This window comes from Vombatus ursinus, unplaced genomic scaffold (assembly GCF_900497805.2).
Source record: "Vombatus ursinus unplaced genomic scaffold, bare-nosed wombat genome assembly UNPS02014779.1, whole genome shotgun sequence".
In the NCBI taxonomy this organism is placed as follows: domain Eukaryota; kingdom Metazoa; phylum Chordata; class Mammalia; order Diprotodontia; family Vombatidae; genus Vombatus; species Vombatus ursinus.
Genome location: NW_020954557.1, coordinates 45,975,826 through 45,990,599, shown reverse-complemented (window position 1 = coordinate 45,990,599; position 14,774 = coordinate 45,975,826). Strand labels below are relative to the sequence as shown.

Sequence of the window (14,774 nt, the reverse complement as noted above, 5' to 3'; positions counted from 1 at the left end):
GGTATGTCAAGATATACCTCATTGCAGTGAAAGCTAGGAAACAGCCACCTTCAACTCTGCAGTGCTCCCCAAGTGATCCCTGACTCCAGCAGCAACCTAAGAGAGTCTTTGATCTTTACCTCGTCAGTATCCGATATCTTTGGACATCTGTGGTGCTACCGTAGACTTAGACCTTAACTAACCTGATCTCCCACCTGCCACGAACTAACTTGCATGACTGGAACCTGGGTTCACACTTTCCTCAGCGAAATCTTCTTTAAAAAATGGCAAAGATTAAAGCTTGTTGCCAGATGAAGGCTTCAGCAGGTTTATTTTGCCAAAGGAACTTCTGGGTCTCATCTTCCATATGAGCCCGCATGTTTAAAGAAAGCTAGAGAATGGCCAAGTAGCCTAGAAAAGAATTTGGAATCTTTACATGGAGTTGATTCCCTCATCCCTCTTCTTTCTCTGCTCTCACAGGCTGCCTGGGGAGGAGGTCTCCTCATGTCCAGAAAGCACCGTCACAAGCTCGATGGCATAGAAAGGTATGGGGCACAGTTTCCAGGAATCCTACCATTCAAAGTATCAGACAGGTACAATGTGGACCTCTGATTCAGGGTGGCACCTCCTTCGATTACCTTGCAGAATCAGTTATTTTTCTACATAGCTGGGAAATGCTCAGCTGCAGAGTTTGCAGTTTGCCATGTTCACTTGCTAATTCACTTCCCTTCTTTCTCTGCCTCATTGTTACTAGCTCCTTTGAGATAGAAATTGGGGAGGAGTTTGAGAGAACATCCCTCCCTCATGTATTACACCTTTTCTCCTCTCCAATTCAAGGCTGCTGGCAAAAAATGTAGCTTATGAATGGTGGAAAAAATCATAGCACTGGCCTCTCTTTCTGTTCCCTGTAGTGACTTCTCTGGCTTAAAGCCGTTTCTCCTGGCCATGTCCTAACTTTGTAAGGAAAGAACCACAGTAAATAAGGATGACCATTCAAAACACAAGTGGTCATGCAGGGAGGCCGCAGACAGGAGTCAAACCAGATGCAATTTAGATTTATCAAACAACTTATGGTTTTAAGTTTTTAATCTGGGAAAACCTGAAACATATTTTGACTCCAGGGATTTCTTCTTTAGTGTGAGTATATATGTGTGAATGTATGCATATATATGCATACAAACATATACTGTATGTGTATAGTATATTGTGTACATATACTGTATGTGTAGAGTATATGTTCAGTGTATATATACACATATGTATATACACACATTCACTAAAAAAGAAAATTCCTGGAGTCAAAATATTTTTCAGATTTTCTTAGATTCAAAATTTTAAATTGGAAATTTTTTTGAGAAATCAAAGAAATTCAACAACCATTTATTAAGGACCTACTATATGCAAAGCATTTTGCTAGAAGCGGGGGCTAGAGAGACAAAAATGAAGTCTTTGTCCTGGGGAGATTACATTTTATTCAGGCTTCACAACATGCACGGCACAAGCATGGCCAAAGGAAAATGGAGATAGAATAGAACATTAACAACAGGAGGGCTCATGGAAGACTTCATGGATGAATTGGCACCTGAGTTAAGAATTCTGAGAGGTGGAGATGAAGAAAGATGGCATGCTAGGCATGGAGAATGGCTTGGCTTATGTCAGGCATATACATATATGTTATGTATATGTTGTGTATATGTGTATATATAGGAATATATCATAGATTATGTATTATATATACATATACATACATATATATGTACATATAATACATAATCTATACACATACATAAATATGCAGCTAGATGATGCAGTGGATAGAAAGCCAGGCCTGGAGTCAGGAAGATCTGAGTTTAAATCTGACCTCAGACACTTACTAGCTTTGTGACCCTGGGCAAGTCACTTAACCCTGTTTGCCTCAGTTCCTCATCTGTAAAATGAACTGGAAAAGGAAATGGCAAACCACTCCAGTATCTTTACCAAGAAAACTCCCAATGAGATCACGAATAGTTGGACACTACTGAAATGACTGAACCCCAACAAAACAAAAACATATACATTAGCTTATGTTACCTAAAGAAAAATTAAACCTTGACTATATCTTCTTTTTTCTATTTGAAGCATAAATATGTTGTTTATTTAGAATCTGGGAAGTTCAGAAAAGTTTATGACATTTTGTGAGACAAATATAATTCCTTAAGAGTAGGACAATCTGTTGTGCAAAGAACGAATGGACTCTTGCCCTTTGAGTGACCCTTAGCCCATCTCCTTGGCTCTACGGCCCTTATGGCTTAAGCAGGGCTACTTTGACCCCTGGGGATGAGATGAAAATCCATTACTTGTCATCTGAATATTTTGCAAAGCACAGTAGATTTGCTTTCTTCATTACAATCTTTGGAGGAAGGAATTATTCAGTGTTTCTGTATTTATTCACATCATATCTACATTCTACAGACACAAATATATCTATTAAATACTTTCCCCACTAAAAGACCTCTGTAACAAAAGAAAGTTAAGAATTCTGAGTAAGGGGCATAGTATGGGAAGGTCAAACAAACATTTCTTTTTTTTTATTTTTAGGCAGTTGGGGTTAAGTGACTTGCCTAGCTAGTAAGTGTCAAGTGTTTGGTCTGAGGTCATATTTGAACTCAGGTCCTCCTGAATCCAGGGCCGGTGCTCTATCCACTGCACCACCTAGCTGCCCCTCAAATAAATATTTCAATGAAACTACTGATTAAAGGGGGGCAGAGTCCACCAGGTTCACCAGGGAATTTTTAATAAGCTTGGGTATCATTGAAGCAAGAGTGCCAAGGTTTTAATCATTATTTCACTTACGGATGTTGCAAAATCCTTGTTAAGGTGCTCTTTAATCACTTAATTGTCTTGGATAAGTGATTAGGATAGTAGGAGACCTTGCTTGTTAAACTATGGTTACAATGAAAATGGCAAGATCATGATCATTTAGCATTTAAATAACCTTGTTGTGCAGCAAAACTTTATGGTTGACTAGTCTATAGGCATTTTTAGGAATATCTCCTCATACCTCCCAGTAAGAGCAATTAATCAGGATGGTGCATAGAGCACTGGACCTGGAATCAAGAAGACCTGGTGTTCAAATCCAGCCTCAGACACAAACTGTGTGACCCTGGGCAAGTCACTTAACCTCTTTATTCCTTAGTTTTCTCATTTGTAAAATGGGGATAATAAAAGCATCTACCCCCCCCAGGGTTGTTGTGAGGGTCAAATGAGATGATATCCATAAAGCATCATATAGATGCCAGCTATTATAGGGAGGTAGACATGCAATTAGATCCATCACCAGCCCATTTTATGGATAAGTACAAGAAGGAAGGGTCTCTGAGTCACTTTCCTAGTAATAAGTGGCAAAGTATTTTGCTCACTGCACTGACACTGTGTTTACCGATCAAACATACACAAGCATGTTTATTCAACCAAACTAGGGTTGTGGGTGAAGAGTATATCAGCTTATGCATGTGCAGTGATGACTCCCAAAGAACATGATTTATTGTGCCCCACCGTATGCATCTTCTCTTATAAGTATCAATTTCTTCTTCTTCCAGAGCCAACTCAGTTACCTGGAACCCTCACAAGATGATGGGAGTTCTGTTACAATGCTCTGCCATTCTCGTGCGAGAAAAGGTTTGCTTTCTTTCAGCAAATGACTCTGAAGTACCAAAAGTTTTGGTAGCTGGAGAGAAGGGAAAGAAAGGGACTAGTGCTGGAGACAAAGCTAGGCAGCCATGCTGCTGTCCTTCCCAGACATGAATTTTTGAGGTTCTTGAACAAAAATCTGTCTGCACTGGGATCAGGACCAGGTTTTGCAGACATCAATAACCTATTACTAATCAATCTACAAACATTTATTAAGTGCCTGCTCTGTGGCAGGCACTGGAAATATGACAAATGTGAAACACTCCCTGTCCTCAAAGAGCTTACATTCTAATGTGGGAGATAGCGTGTGTGTGTGTGTGTGTGTGTGTGTGTGTGTGTGTGTGTGTGTGTGTGTGTACAGAGAAAGAAAGAGAAGGGATGAAAGGGAGAGAAAGAGAGAGAATATATCTAAAAAGAATATAATGTTTTAGGGAGGGAGGGCAACATATGAGAAGATCAGAAAAGGCATCATGTGCAAGGTGACATTTGGGCCAAATGTTGAAAGACACCAAGGATTCTGAAACGAAGAGTGGAGGAGAGATGGTATTATAGACATGGGCCAGTACAAAGACTCAGAAATAGAAGATGAGACAGTATGTGTGTGTCAAACAGCAAGGAGGCCCATGTAGCTAGACTCCAGAAAACATGGAAGGGAATGCTGTGTAAAAAGACTGGAAAGTTTGGAAGTGGCCAGATTATGAAGAGATATGTGCCAAACAGATGAGTTTATATTAGCTCTGGACTGCTTGCTGGCAGTCACTGGCCTTCTTGTTCAATATCCATAGTTGTACTGACGACTGAGTATTTGGTATAAAGGTTATTTAAAATCTCTATGTCCAAGAGGGCAGAAGTGAGAAAGAAAAGGTGATAACCCTACCTGATGAGGTAACTTCCTACGCTAAAAACCTTTAGCTGCAAGTTATTAGCATGGACTTATGTTTCTGTGAAAGAAACCAGAAAATTAGAAATAGGGAAAAAGGGGAAAAAAAGAAATTTACATGATAACTATTATATATTTAAAAGGAATAGCAAGTTATATATAATATATTTGCAGTTTCATGTGCGATCATCTTATTTATTATGCCATGGAAATTATGGAAATGCTTGTTTTATTCCATAAATTAAAAATTAAATAAATTAAATTTAAAAAAGGAAAAAAATAGGCTGGTCCTAAAGCACAAAATAAAACTGTTATTATTTTTTTGTTTTTTAAATTATTAGTTTTTAATCTGACTCCAGAGGCTATGTTCTGATGACAGTTTCTATAGAGGAAGAGGAAGTCAGAGGAAGTCAGTCTGCATTATACTTCTCTCAAGAGTAACCTTCCCCTTAGTAGGACAAACAGCATAGAGTAGCTTAACAATACTATTAGCTGGGGGGAAAAAAAAGCTCTGTGTCATCCCAAGTCCTCTCCCCTTCGTGCATCCAGTTATGTTTTAGAAAATCAGCAATACAATATGCAAATACTTCTCTGTTTCCACCCCTAGGGCATACTCCAAGGATGCAATCAGATGTGTGCAGGGTACCTATTCCAGCAAGATAAGCAGTATGACATTTCCTATGACACTGGAGATAAAGCCATACAGTGTGGCCGCCATGTGGACATTTTCAAGTTTTGGTTGATGTGGAAAGCTAAGGTAAGCAAGCAGGGGATCCAGGAAGTAGGATAGAAATGCTTTTAATTCCTAAGTTCTGAGGGCATGGTAGGTAACATTAAGCTGGGGGAGGTAGCCTTCAGGCCACTCACCTGCCATTAACATTTATCACAGGTAATTGGCAAAGTGGATAATCCATAAAACTGGGACCAGCCAGCCAGTTTGAAGAATGTAGATTTTTGGCCATGTGGAACCCCACACAGTCTTGTTAGTCAACCCCAAATCAGCCCTTCTGAGAGCTTATCTATTCTCTTTGTTAACACCAACCCATGCAAACACTTTGTACTTCTGCTTAACTCTCAAAGCTTGTGCTTGTGACTAGTCTGACGAGTTGTCAATACTTGGATACTGTCAATACTTGGAGCCAATGAAATATCTGACACTCCTGCTAAGCCAGGGAATGCACAAAGACCAGTGTCTCTCTCCCACCTGCCTACTGATCAAGAGAAAAGTATGACAGCAATTAGAAATGCTGCTTGGGTAGGGTGGGAGCAAGGGGTGTTTGGTCAGGGTTCACTTTCAAGTTCAAGGTGGAGGGATATGTGGCAGGGTCCAAAGCAAACAGGACTTCAGACTGAAAGTACTGGGCAGTGGAATTTTTTGGAAGATAAAATCTCAAAGGTCAGAAGGTCAGATTTTTTATGGGGGGTTCTCCTTAACTGTTTAATTATTTTAAAAAATAATATTTTGCCTTCTGACAAATGAAGGTAATCACACAATGCTTGTGTTCACACTCCGGGACTTTTGTTTTAAAGACTTCAAGTACTAAAGATACTTCAGGTGGGATGTTGGACTGTGACCTCTGAAGTTCCTCTGACTCTAAGATTGAATTATCTTAATACATAAATAGGGAGATGATATATTTCTATTAATATCTCTCTTCCTTTGAAAACAGGGCACAGTGGGATTTGAAAATCAGGTCAACAAATGCTTGGATTTGGCAGAGTATCTCTATGCCAAAATTAAAAACAGAGAAGAATTTGAAATGGTTTTTGATGGCGAGGTAAGTCTTTACAGTCTATCCTAACTATAAATAGCATGTGTTGAGGGCTTTTGTTTTGTTGAGTGTTTCCACTAGTGATTATTGTGAGGCCATGTTTGTCCAGTGTGCCAGGTATTGCACTCTGAACAGTCTTTTAAGTTTTCATCATTGGTATTTATCCCACAAGAATACTACTGTCCCAGACATCTTGGATGTGTTTTTTTTAAATGATGTTGTTTTGGTTGACCCAGAATTCAAATTGGAAGTGGCATCATTAGACACACTAGCACATTTACAAACAGTTTTTCCTCTTAGGGATGGGTTCAGTGATTACTTAGCCTGGCCTATCTACCTTTGGGAAAGAGTGCATAGAAACCATCTAGGACAGCTGTGAAACTGACCTATTTCCCTATTCTTCAAGGGCTCTGGGAAAAGGCAGCTGATATCTTTCCTTGCTAGTAGTAATCATCTCTCCTAATCTCTACAATCAGGAATTCATCTCTAACTCAAATCCTTACTTCTGCAGGATAGATCTAATTTTCCCCGCCTCCTTTCCTTAGGAGTCTAGCTTCTGAAATTAACCCTTTACAAACCTTTTTTTTTTTTTAGTTTTAAATTTTATGACCATCTTTTTTTCCTCTGACATATACCTTTATTTCTAAACATACCCCTCTCCTATCCAGAAAATAACAAAGACTAAAAAGAATCATAGTCAGCAAAACTTACATATTGAATGATTCTGGCAGATTTTGCAATGTTCTGCACCCACAGGTCCCGACCTCTACAGAGAAAGGAGGGAGGCACGTCTTCTCTTCTTTGGGACAAACCTTGGTTATTATAATGAATATTATTCTTAAAATACCTTCAAATAATCCAAGGTACAAATGTGAACTCTGTCTCTCTCCAAAACAAATTCTCAGAAAGATAACTATTTAACAATCATTTAAGCCCATCTTCCAGAGGGAAAGTGACTCTCTGTCAAGTTGCCATGGACATGAGGGGGATGAAATTCAGCTGCCAACACCATTCTTAATACTTGCTATTGTGAGTTCAAAGCAGTTTCCCCTACAAGGTCCGAACAACAAAATGACTACCATAAATAGTAAAATCTGTGAGAGGAGTTCAAGAAAAGAAATCCCGTTCAAATTTCATCCAGGTTGTAGAAGAGCATAGAATAAGCATGTACTAATCAGTAAGAATGTTGACTACTCATTATAGAAACATAAGACTGGGAAGGCCCCCAAAAAGGTCACCTCCTCTCCCCCTCTGCTTCCAGACTGTGTTGGATTCAATATTCTTTACCCAAAGAGCTGCCTACCCCCTCCATAAAATATTTTAAAGGCAATTACACAAACTCCCTTTGTAATGCTTCCACTATTGGTCCAATGAGTTCGTCATCTAACTCAGCCTCTGGTAGAATCAAGACTTCAGGCCCCTCTTACTTTGTTGTGCTTCTAGACTGTTTGGCATCTCTGCCAAAGCTTGGGGGAAGTCTAGGCGTTGCTAACCTGAAGAAATTATGGGCGTATATGTTCTCGTGGGAAAGAATGTTTTCTTTAGGCAAGACCCTGGGAAGCACCTACTCATCTTGTAGTGCTTGTTCTTCGAATGTTTTAATCACAACTTGGTCATTATGTTGATTAACTATACCCTCATCAGTCTCCCAACTTTGTACATCTCTCTCCCAGCATTCTACTATCCCCCATTCATCTTTTAACTCTGGGCCACTCCTAATTTATCTCTTGTTTTTTCAACCTAGTTGTAAAGCTATATATTGGTGAAGGATACTCCATTGGGGAGGAAATGGACTTGGCTATGAGACTCATTTTTGTGTCCGTGGTCCAGTTCTCCCTTTTTGTACATGAGTAATAAAAATGCCTTGGCTAATTCAGAAAAATGCAGAGTATTGAATTTATTCTTTAATGATCTTATTTGTCATTGAGTTGACTTGGGTATTGTCAAAAATTCCACCACATACATACAAATAGATGCAGATATGTACATATGTTTGTGTATATGTGTGTGTTGTCTCTCATTATACCACGCCTTTGATTATAGTACAGATCAAATCACGTGCACAAGTACATAGTAGTACATTGTACATTCTTCACTATAGCTCAGACTGTTTATTGGGGATGTTATATGTGTCCTCTGATATCAACTTTAAAATGAGGTTTTACTATGGCCCTCTGAAGAGAATAAGATAAAAGCTAAGTTTAACCTGAACATAGACCAACATCATGCAGATTAAAATTTGGAATGTATGTTAATTGGGATCATTTTCTAGGAAATGAAAATTTCACAACCAAATACAGTTAGGCAATAAGTGTTTATCTGGAAGATATTAAAAAAAAACCTTAACTATAAAATCTCTAAGAATATTTAGAACTCTGAATACCCAAAGGAGATCACAAAACCTATACTCTTAAGCTCTTACACTTTAAAATGTTTCACTAACTATTTGCATTTTTTACACACCACAATCATTTCCCAATAAACCACCTCCCCCATAGAGCCCTCCTTTATAATGAAGAAATGAAATTCAGTGAAACCAACAAACATAATGTATTCAAACATTCTACACCTGTAGTCCACCACCTTACCTCCAAGAGGAGAAAAATGTTTCATCATCAGTCTTCTGGAACTAAAATTAGTCATGGAATTTAACATGAATTTTGATAGTATTGTCTTAATTTAATTTAAATTTTATTTAATTACTGTAATCTTTGTGCATTTTCTTTTCCTGGCTCTGCTTTCTTCACTGTGTGTCAGTTCATACAAGTCTCTGCTGATTTTTATGAATTCCTTATAATCATTGTTTTTTGCAGTGCAATAACATCCAATTATATCCACAAACTACAGTTTGTTCAGTCATTCCCCAATCTATGGGCACCTACTTGGTTTTCAGGGGTTTTTTGATTTTTTACTACTACAAGAAGTGATGCTATGACTATTTTGGTATAAATGTGGCCTTTCTTTTTGTCACTGATATTCTTGCACTACTGGGATTATTGTCCAGGAATAGGATTCCTGGGTCAGAGAGTATGAATAGTTCTAAAAGTTTTCTTATGTAATTTCAAATCGATTTTCATAATGGTTGGACCAATTCGCTGCTCAACCAACAATGTATTAGTACACCTGATTTAGCAGAGTTCCTCCAGTATTGACTATGTAACAGGGGTACATAGGTCACCAACTTCTGCTCACCCATTCCCTCATTTTATCTCGCCATCCTAAAATGTAGGATGATCCAGAAGCATATTTGTATATTTTCTCATGAATTAAAAAAAATTTCCACCTATTTCCTAATTAATTAAGTCTTCTTAGAGCTTCCACCCAGGTTCATCAAATATTATTTGTTTATTAAACTATTGAAAGTTATTTTCTCTATAAGTAATTATTTAAAGCTCTCTCTATATTAAATCCTATAATCTCCTAGAATTAAATATTAGGGTTACTAAGCATTTATAATTAATAATATAGTTTAGTAGCAATAAAGTCAATAATAAAACAAAGACATGGGTAATTATTTATAGTAATTAGCTGTGAGAAACACCACGAACAGAGTCTTCTTAAACCCTAGCTATGATGACATATGACCTCACTTCTGAGAGCATAGTCCATACCATTTAGTATTCTTAGAAAAACAAATCTCTTCAAAAGAATTCATTTCATCCTCTTTGTAAGGCAATATTTACAAAAATTTCATAAAGAAAGATGTCTCCATCTTCTTTCTTCTTGGGCTGTCTCAGATGTGACAGAAAAAATGGCATTTTTAGCTTTTATCAAATTTTCATTCTTAACAGTATCTCTCCATGCTGACTCTTCATAAAAATTTTTAATTAATGTTTCCTCATAAAATAATAGTTAAGACAGTTCTCTCAAGAAAGAAGTCTCTCCTTATCTTCCTTCTCTTGGTTTTCAGCACAATTTCTCATAGATTCTCATAAATCAGTTAAACTCACACATTCTCCCTGATTCCATAGAGTGAAGCTGCCATTGAGTTACAGTTGTAATTATAACTCAGCTTTTCTGATTTTAAAGAGACAGTAACAGCTTCTATGTTCCCCATCAGAGAGGCTTTTGAAACAGGGTTTTAAACTGATTCTTTTATCTTCTTTGCCAATTTGATGAATGTAAGTTAAAAACTCAAAATTGTTGTAATTGCATTTGTCTCATTATTAGTTATTTGGAGCATTATTTTATATGCCTGTTAATGGTTTATATTTCTTCTTTTGAAAATTATTATTTTTGGCCACTTATTTATTGGGGAATAACTCTTAGTTGCTGCATTTTACTCATAGGAGAGTCTCTCAGACCATCACTAAGAGACTATTTACTTTTTTATATATAATATTTATACATACCATATTTTAACAAGTCTCCCAATTTATGAGACCACTGCAAATTAGAAGGAAAAGGAAAAACTTCAGGGGGAAGACATATTGACAGCAGGGAGAAGTGACAATTGACAATGTGAGAGAGGACAGAAAAACTGTGATAAACAAAAAGAGAAGAACTAAGAAAAAACCCACAGTAGTCATGAGGTCATGTAATGAAGAGTAGAAAACTCCAAGTACTCCAGTGGTCCCTGAGGACATCACTGTATTAAACCACAACATAAAAATGCATGCTCATAAATAGGATTCTGAGTCAGAGGCATGCTGGAACCAGCTTGAATTATCAAGAGAGTCAATTGTTAAATTTTCAGTGTAAACACATCAGAAATGGGTTAACTCTACAAATCAGGGCATGATTTATTGTTTTCTTGACTATCTAGACTTTAAAAAGTGATGGAAAATGCAAATAATGAAGATTAAGCTTAAAAGTGAGTCATGTGTACTCTTTTTTTTTTTTTTTTGGTGAGCCAGTTGTCAAACATTTACCATCACGCTCACATTCTAAGTCATCAAGAAAAGGTTCAAATATGTTAATTGTAAATTAAGTGAAATCTACAAATATTTATTGAATACCTACTACACAGAGGGAACTAGAGAGCAGGGAAGTATATCAAACTTTTAGAAAAGGTTTTCAAGAAATCTATGTGCATACAATTGTCATGCATATATTTTAAATTTAATTGCTTGAAGGGAAAATTCTCATATATGGAATGTCTTATTCCCTGGTTTTGCATAATGATATCAAGTGTTACTCTACTTAGCACATAGCAACATTTATTCAAACGTCATGCTATTAGAAATCTGAAAGGTTTGTCTTCGCAGATCCTCCCACTTCATATATGACTTTAAGTAAGAATTTGGGGTTGGGGAAAACCTTTCCTCAGTTTTTCATATTCTTTACTGCATCATTGTTTTTGTCTCCACAGCCTGAGCACACAAATGTTTGCTTCTGGTACATTCCACAAAGCCTCAGGGGTGTCCCGGACAGTGATGAGAGACGAGAAAAACTTCACAGGGTATGGAGTATATCCAATCTATCATCTACCCCTCAGCATTCTCTCTGGCAGCCTAGAGTTAGCTTGTTCTCATATGATGGTTTGGCTCATCTTCATCGAAGATTTTTGAATAATTCAGTTTTCTTCTTTGAGTTATCCTTGTCACAAGGGAACTTAATCTTTGTTTTAAGGTCAGCTCAACTCTGTAGCTTTAGTAAGGCATCAGTCTCAGTATTCATGGGAGTCCCACTTGGAACATAGCCAGGATTCATCTTTCCACATCTGTAAAATGGGCTAGAGAAAGAAATGACAAACCACTCCACTATCTTTACCAAGAAAACCCCAAATGGGGGTCACAAAGAGTTGGACATGACTGAAAAAGACTGAACAATAACAACAAAAGGGAATGAGAGGAACGTTTGATGGAAACTTGGCTCAGTGTTTGAATTTTCAATTACTTATCAAAAAAGAATTGCATATCTAGTTGAGAACATTGCTTGAACCTGTAAGTACAACCACAGAGCAAACAATCCAGCCCTCTATTCAAATAGTTTCTATAGCAGAATAGGAATGAAATTCTGCTTTTAGTTGGATTGAATCTGCTCCTCAAGGTCATAATTGTTCTGGTCACGTCTTTTATATATTACCATTTCCTTTCTAGTGGATCACTTTGCTTATAATAAACAGAGTAGTCTCTCAAGCTTTGAGGACTAGAGTTGTTGAAGAGGTATAACAAGTAGTGAAGCAGCTAACTAAAATTTAAAAGGCAGCATCTAACACTAAAACTCAAACGCTAAAATGAACCGAAGAGTTTTGACCTTTACCTCAAAAATCTAATGAGCCCTGGAAATGTTTCTCTCTCCCTATATCTGCCTCTCTCTTCCTCTTTCTTTCCCTTCCCTTCTTCCTCTTTGTCTCTCTCTTCTGTGTGTATGCATATATGTATCCATATATGTATGTATACACATATACGTATGTGTGTATGTATGTATGTATAGTTGTCTGACCCTTGTTTTCCCTCTCTATCTCTTTCTCTCGCTTGCTTCTATTCTCTCAATGTCTGTATCTATAGCTATGTCTGTTCCTTCCTTTCCCTCCATCTTTTTCTCACTCTCATTTTTTCTATTTTTTCTCAGTGTATGTTTCTCTCCCTCTGTCTCCTCTTTCATCTCACTTTCTCTTTCCCTCCCTATCTTCTTACTTTTCCCTTACTTTTCTTCTGTTTTTCACTTTTTTCTACATTTAACAGACCACAACCTAAAACTAAAGGTATTTTTAGTATTTGTTGTGCTCAGTGAACAAAGTTTTATGTTCCCTGTTTTTAATTTAAATGGTAGATGAGTTGAAGTATTTTTATTCCTTTAAGAAAACATTCACCACAAATTAAATTGCTTTTTCTATGTAGCCAAGAATTTATTTTTTTGCAGGTAAATGGCCTGTGAGAATATTCTCACACTTTGTCTACATGATGTCATAACCAGTATTCAGTTCAGTGAGGCACTTCCATTGCCATTGAAAACAAAACAGAACAAAATCAGATGTTAAGACTAACTGGATTTTTTGTTTCTCAACTCACTATTTGGCATTAGATAGTCACAGCTTCAGAGTGCAAAGGCTTTGAAGGGCAGTAAAACCAGGGTCTGTTAAACTTAAAATGTCATAGAGTGGCCCTTTGAAGACAATGACTTTTATACCAAGAATATTCATGGGTCATAAGTGCCTTGAAGTAAGTAAGAGAAGGGAAAGTCAGTCTCTATGTCTGGATTCCTACAGTATTTAAACAAAGCAAATCATAAATTAGCCCTCGGTGTCATTGCTGGGATGAAGCAAACACCAGTGGAACCATTGACCTATGACCAGGGAAGGAATAAAATGTAGAAGAGTATACATAAGATGGAAAAAGAAACAGAGTAAGAAAGTAGAAGAAGGGGGTGAGAAGAAGGAAAAAGAAGAAAAGAATGAGGTCTCTATAATGGAAAGTAGTTGAGTTCCACTGGCACCTTCATGATAGTGAATTTCAATAAATGTTCTTATTTTCCAAATTTGCCAACCAAGAATATAATTCAGATGTATGCTTAGATAATGTAGATTGTCTATAAGTTCCAGGTAGGGAAATAGATATAACTGAAAAGATAGACCAATTTGATGAGGTTAAAATATGGTATGTCATTCTCTTCTTAAAAAAAAAGTTCATCTAACCCAGGGGTTGGGAACCTGAGGCCTTGAGGCCACATGTGGCCTTCTAGGTCCTTGGGTGCTGTCTTTTGACTAAGTCCAAATTTTACAGAACAAATCCTTTTAAGGGGATTTGTTCTGTGAAGTTTGGATTCGGTCAAAGGGCTGCACTTGGCCTCAAGGCTGCAGGTTCCCCACCCCTGACCTAACCTAAAATAGGATAACTAGGTGGCACAGTAGATAGAGTGCCAGGCCTGAGTTCAAATCCACGCTCAAACACTTACTAGCTGTGTGACGTTGGGCAAGTGACTTACCCCTGATTGCCTCAGTTTCCAAGCCCAGTGCTCTGTCCACGGTACCACCTAGCTGCCCTGATAACCTCTTAGGTCCATTCTAGATCCAGCTTTATGGTCCTATATAGCTGGGTAATTCAGTGGATAGTATACTGTACTGGGTGGGGCATCAGGAAGACCTGAGTTCAAATCCTGCCTCTGACACTTACTAGCAGTGTGACTGTGAGCAAATTATTTAACTTTTGTTTGCTTCACTTTCCTCATCTGTAAAAGGAGGCAGATGGACTCAATAGTCCCTAAGGTCCCTTCCAGCTCTAAATCTATAATTGCTCAGCAGATTCTTTTTCTTTTTTAAACCATACCAGAGTGACTAGCAGCCCTGTCTCTTTCTTCTGAATTTATGGTAAAAATGGGTCTGCTAAAGCATGGTAAAAAAAAAATCAACTTTTCTGGAAGTCAACAAAACCCTGGAACCTGAGCCGAAAGTGGCTGGAAATTATGGTAGTCAAACCATGTACTTGAGATGGTATATAGGGCTGGGACTAGTTTTCTTGAGCCTTCTGAAAGCTGGGGCTCTTTACACACACACACACACACACACACACACACACACACACACACACACA

The 14,774-nt window shown here is 37.6% G+C and overlaps 1 protein-coding gene across 1 annotated transcript in view; it reads left to right on the top strand.

The window, feature by feature from the left end:
• Window positions 1-14,774, top strand: part of GAD1 (glutamate decarboxylase 1) — a 53,232-nt gene that overhangs the window by 35,199 nt on the left and 3,259 nt on the right. Inside the window, exons 11-15 of the mRNA XM_027866079.1 lie at window positions 460-524; window positions 3,558-3,636; window positions 5,136-5,285; window positions 6,199-6,306; window positions 11,612-11,701. Coding sequence (XP_027721880.1) covers window positions 460-524; window positions 3,558-3,636; window positions 5,136-5,285; window positions 6,199-6,306; window positions 11,612-11,701 — 492 coding nt within the window. The remainder of the gene's footprint in view (window positions 1-459; window positions 525-3,557; window positions 3,637-5,135; window positions 5,286-6,198; window positions 6,307-11,611; window positions 11,702-14,774) is intronic.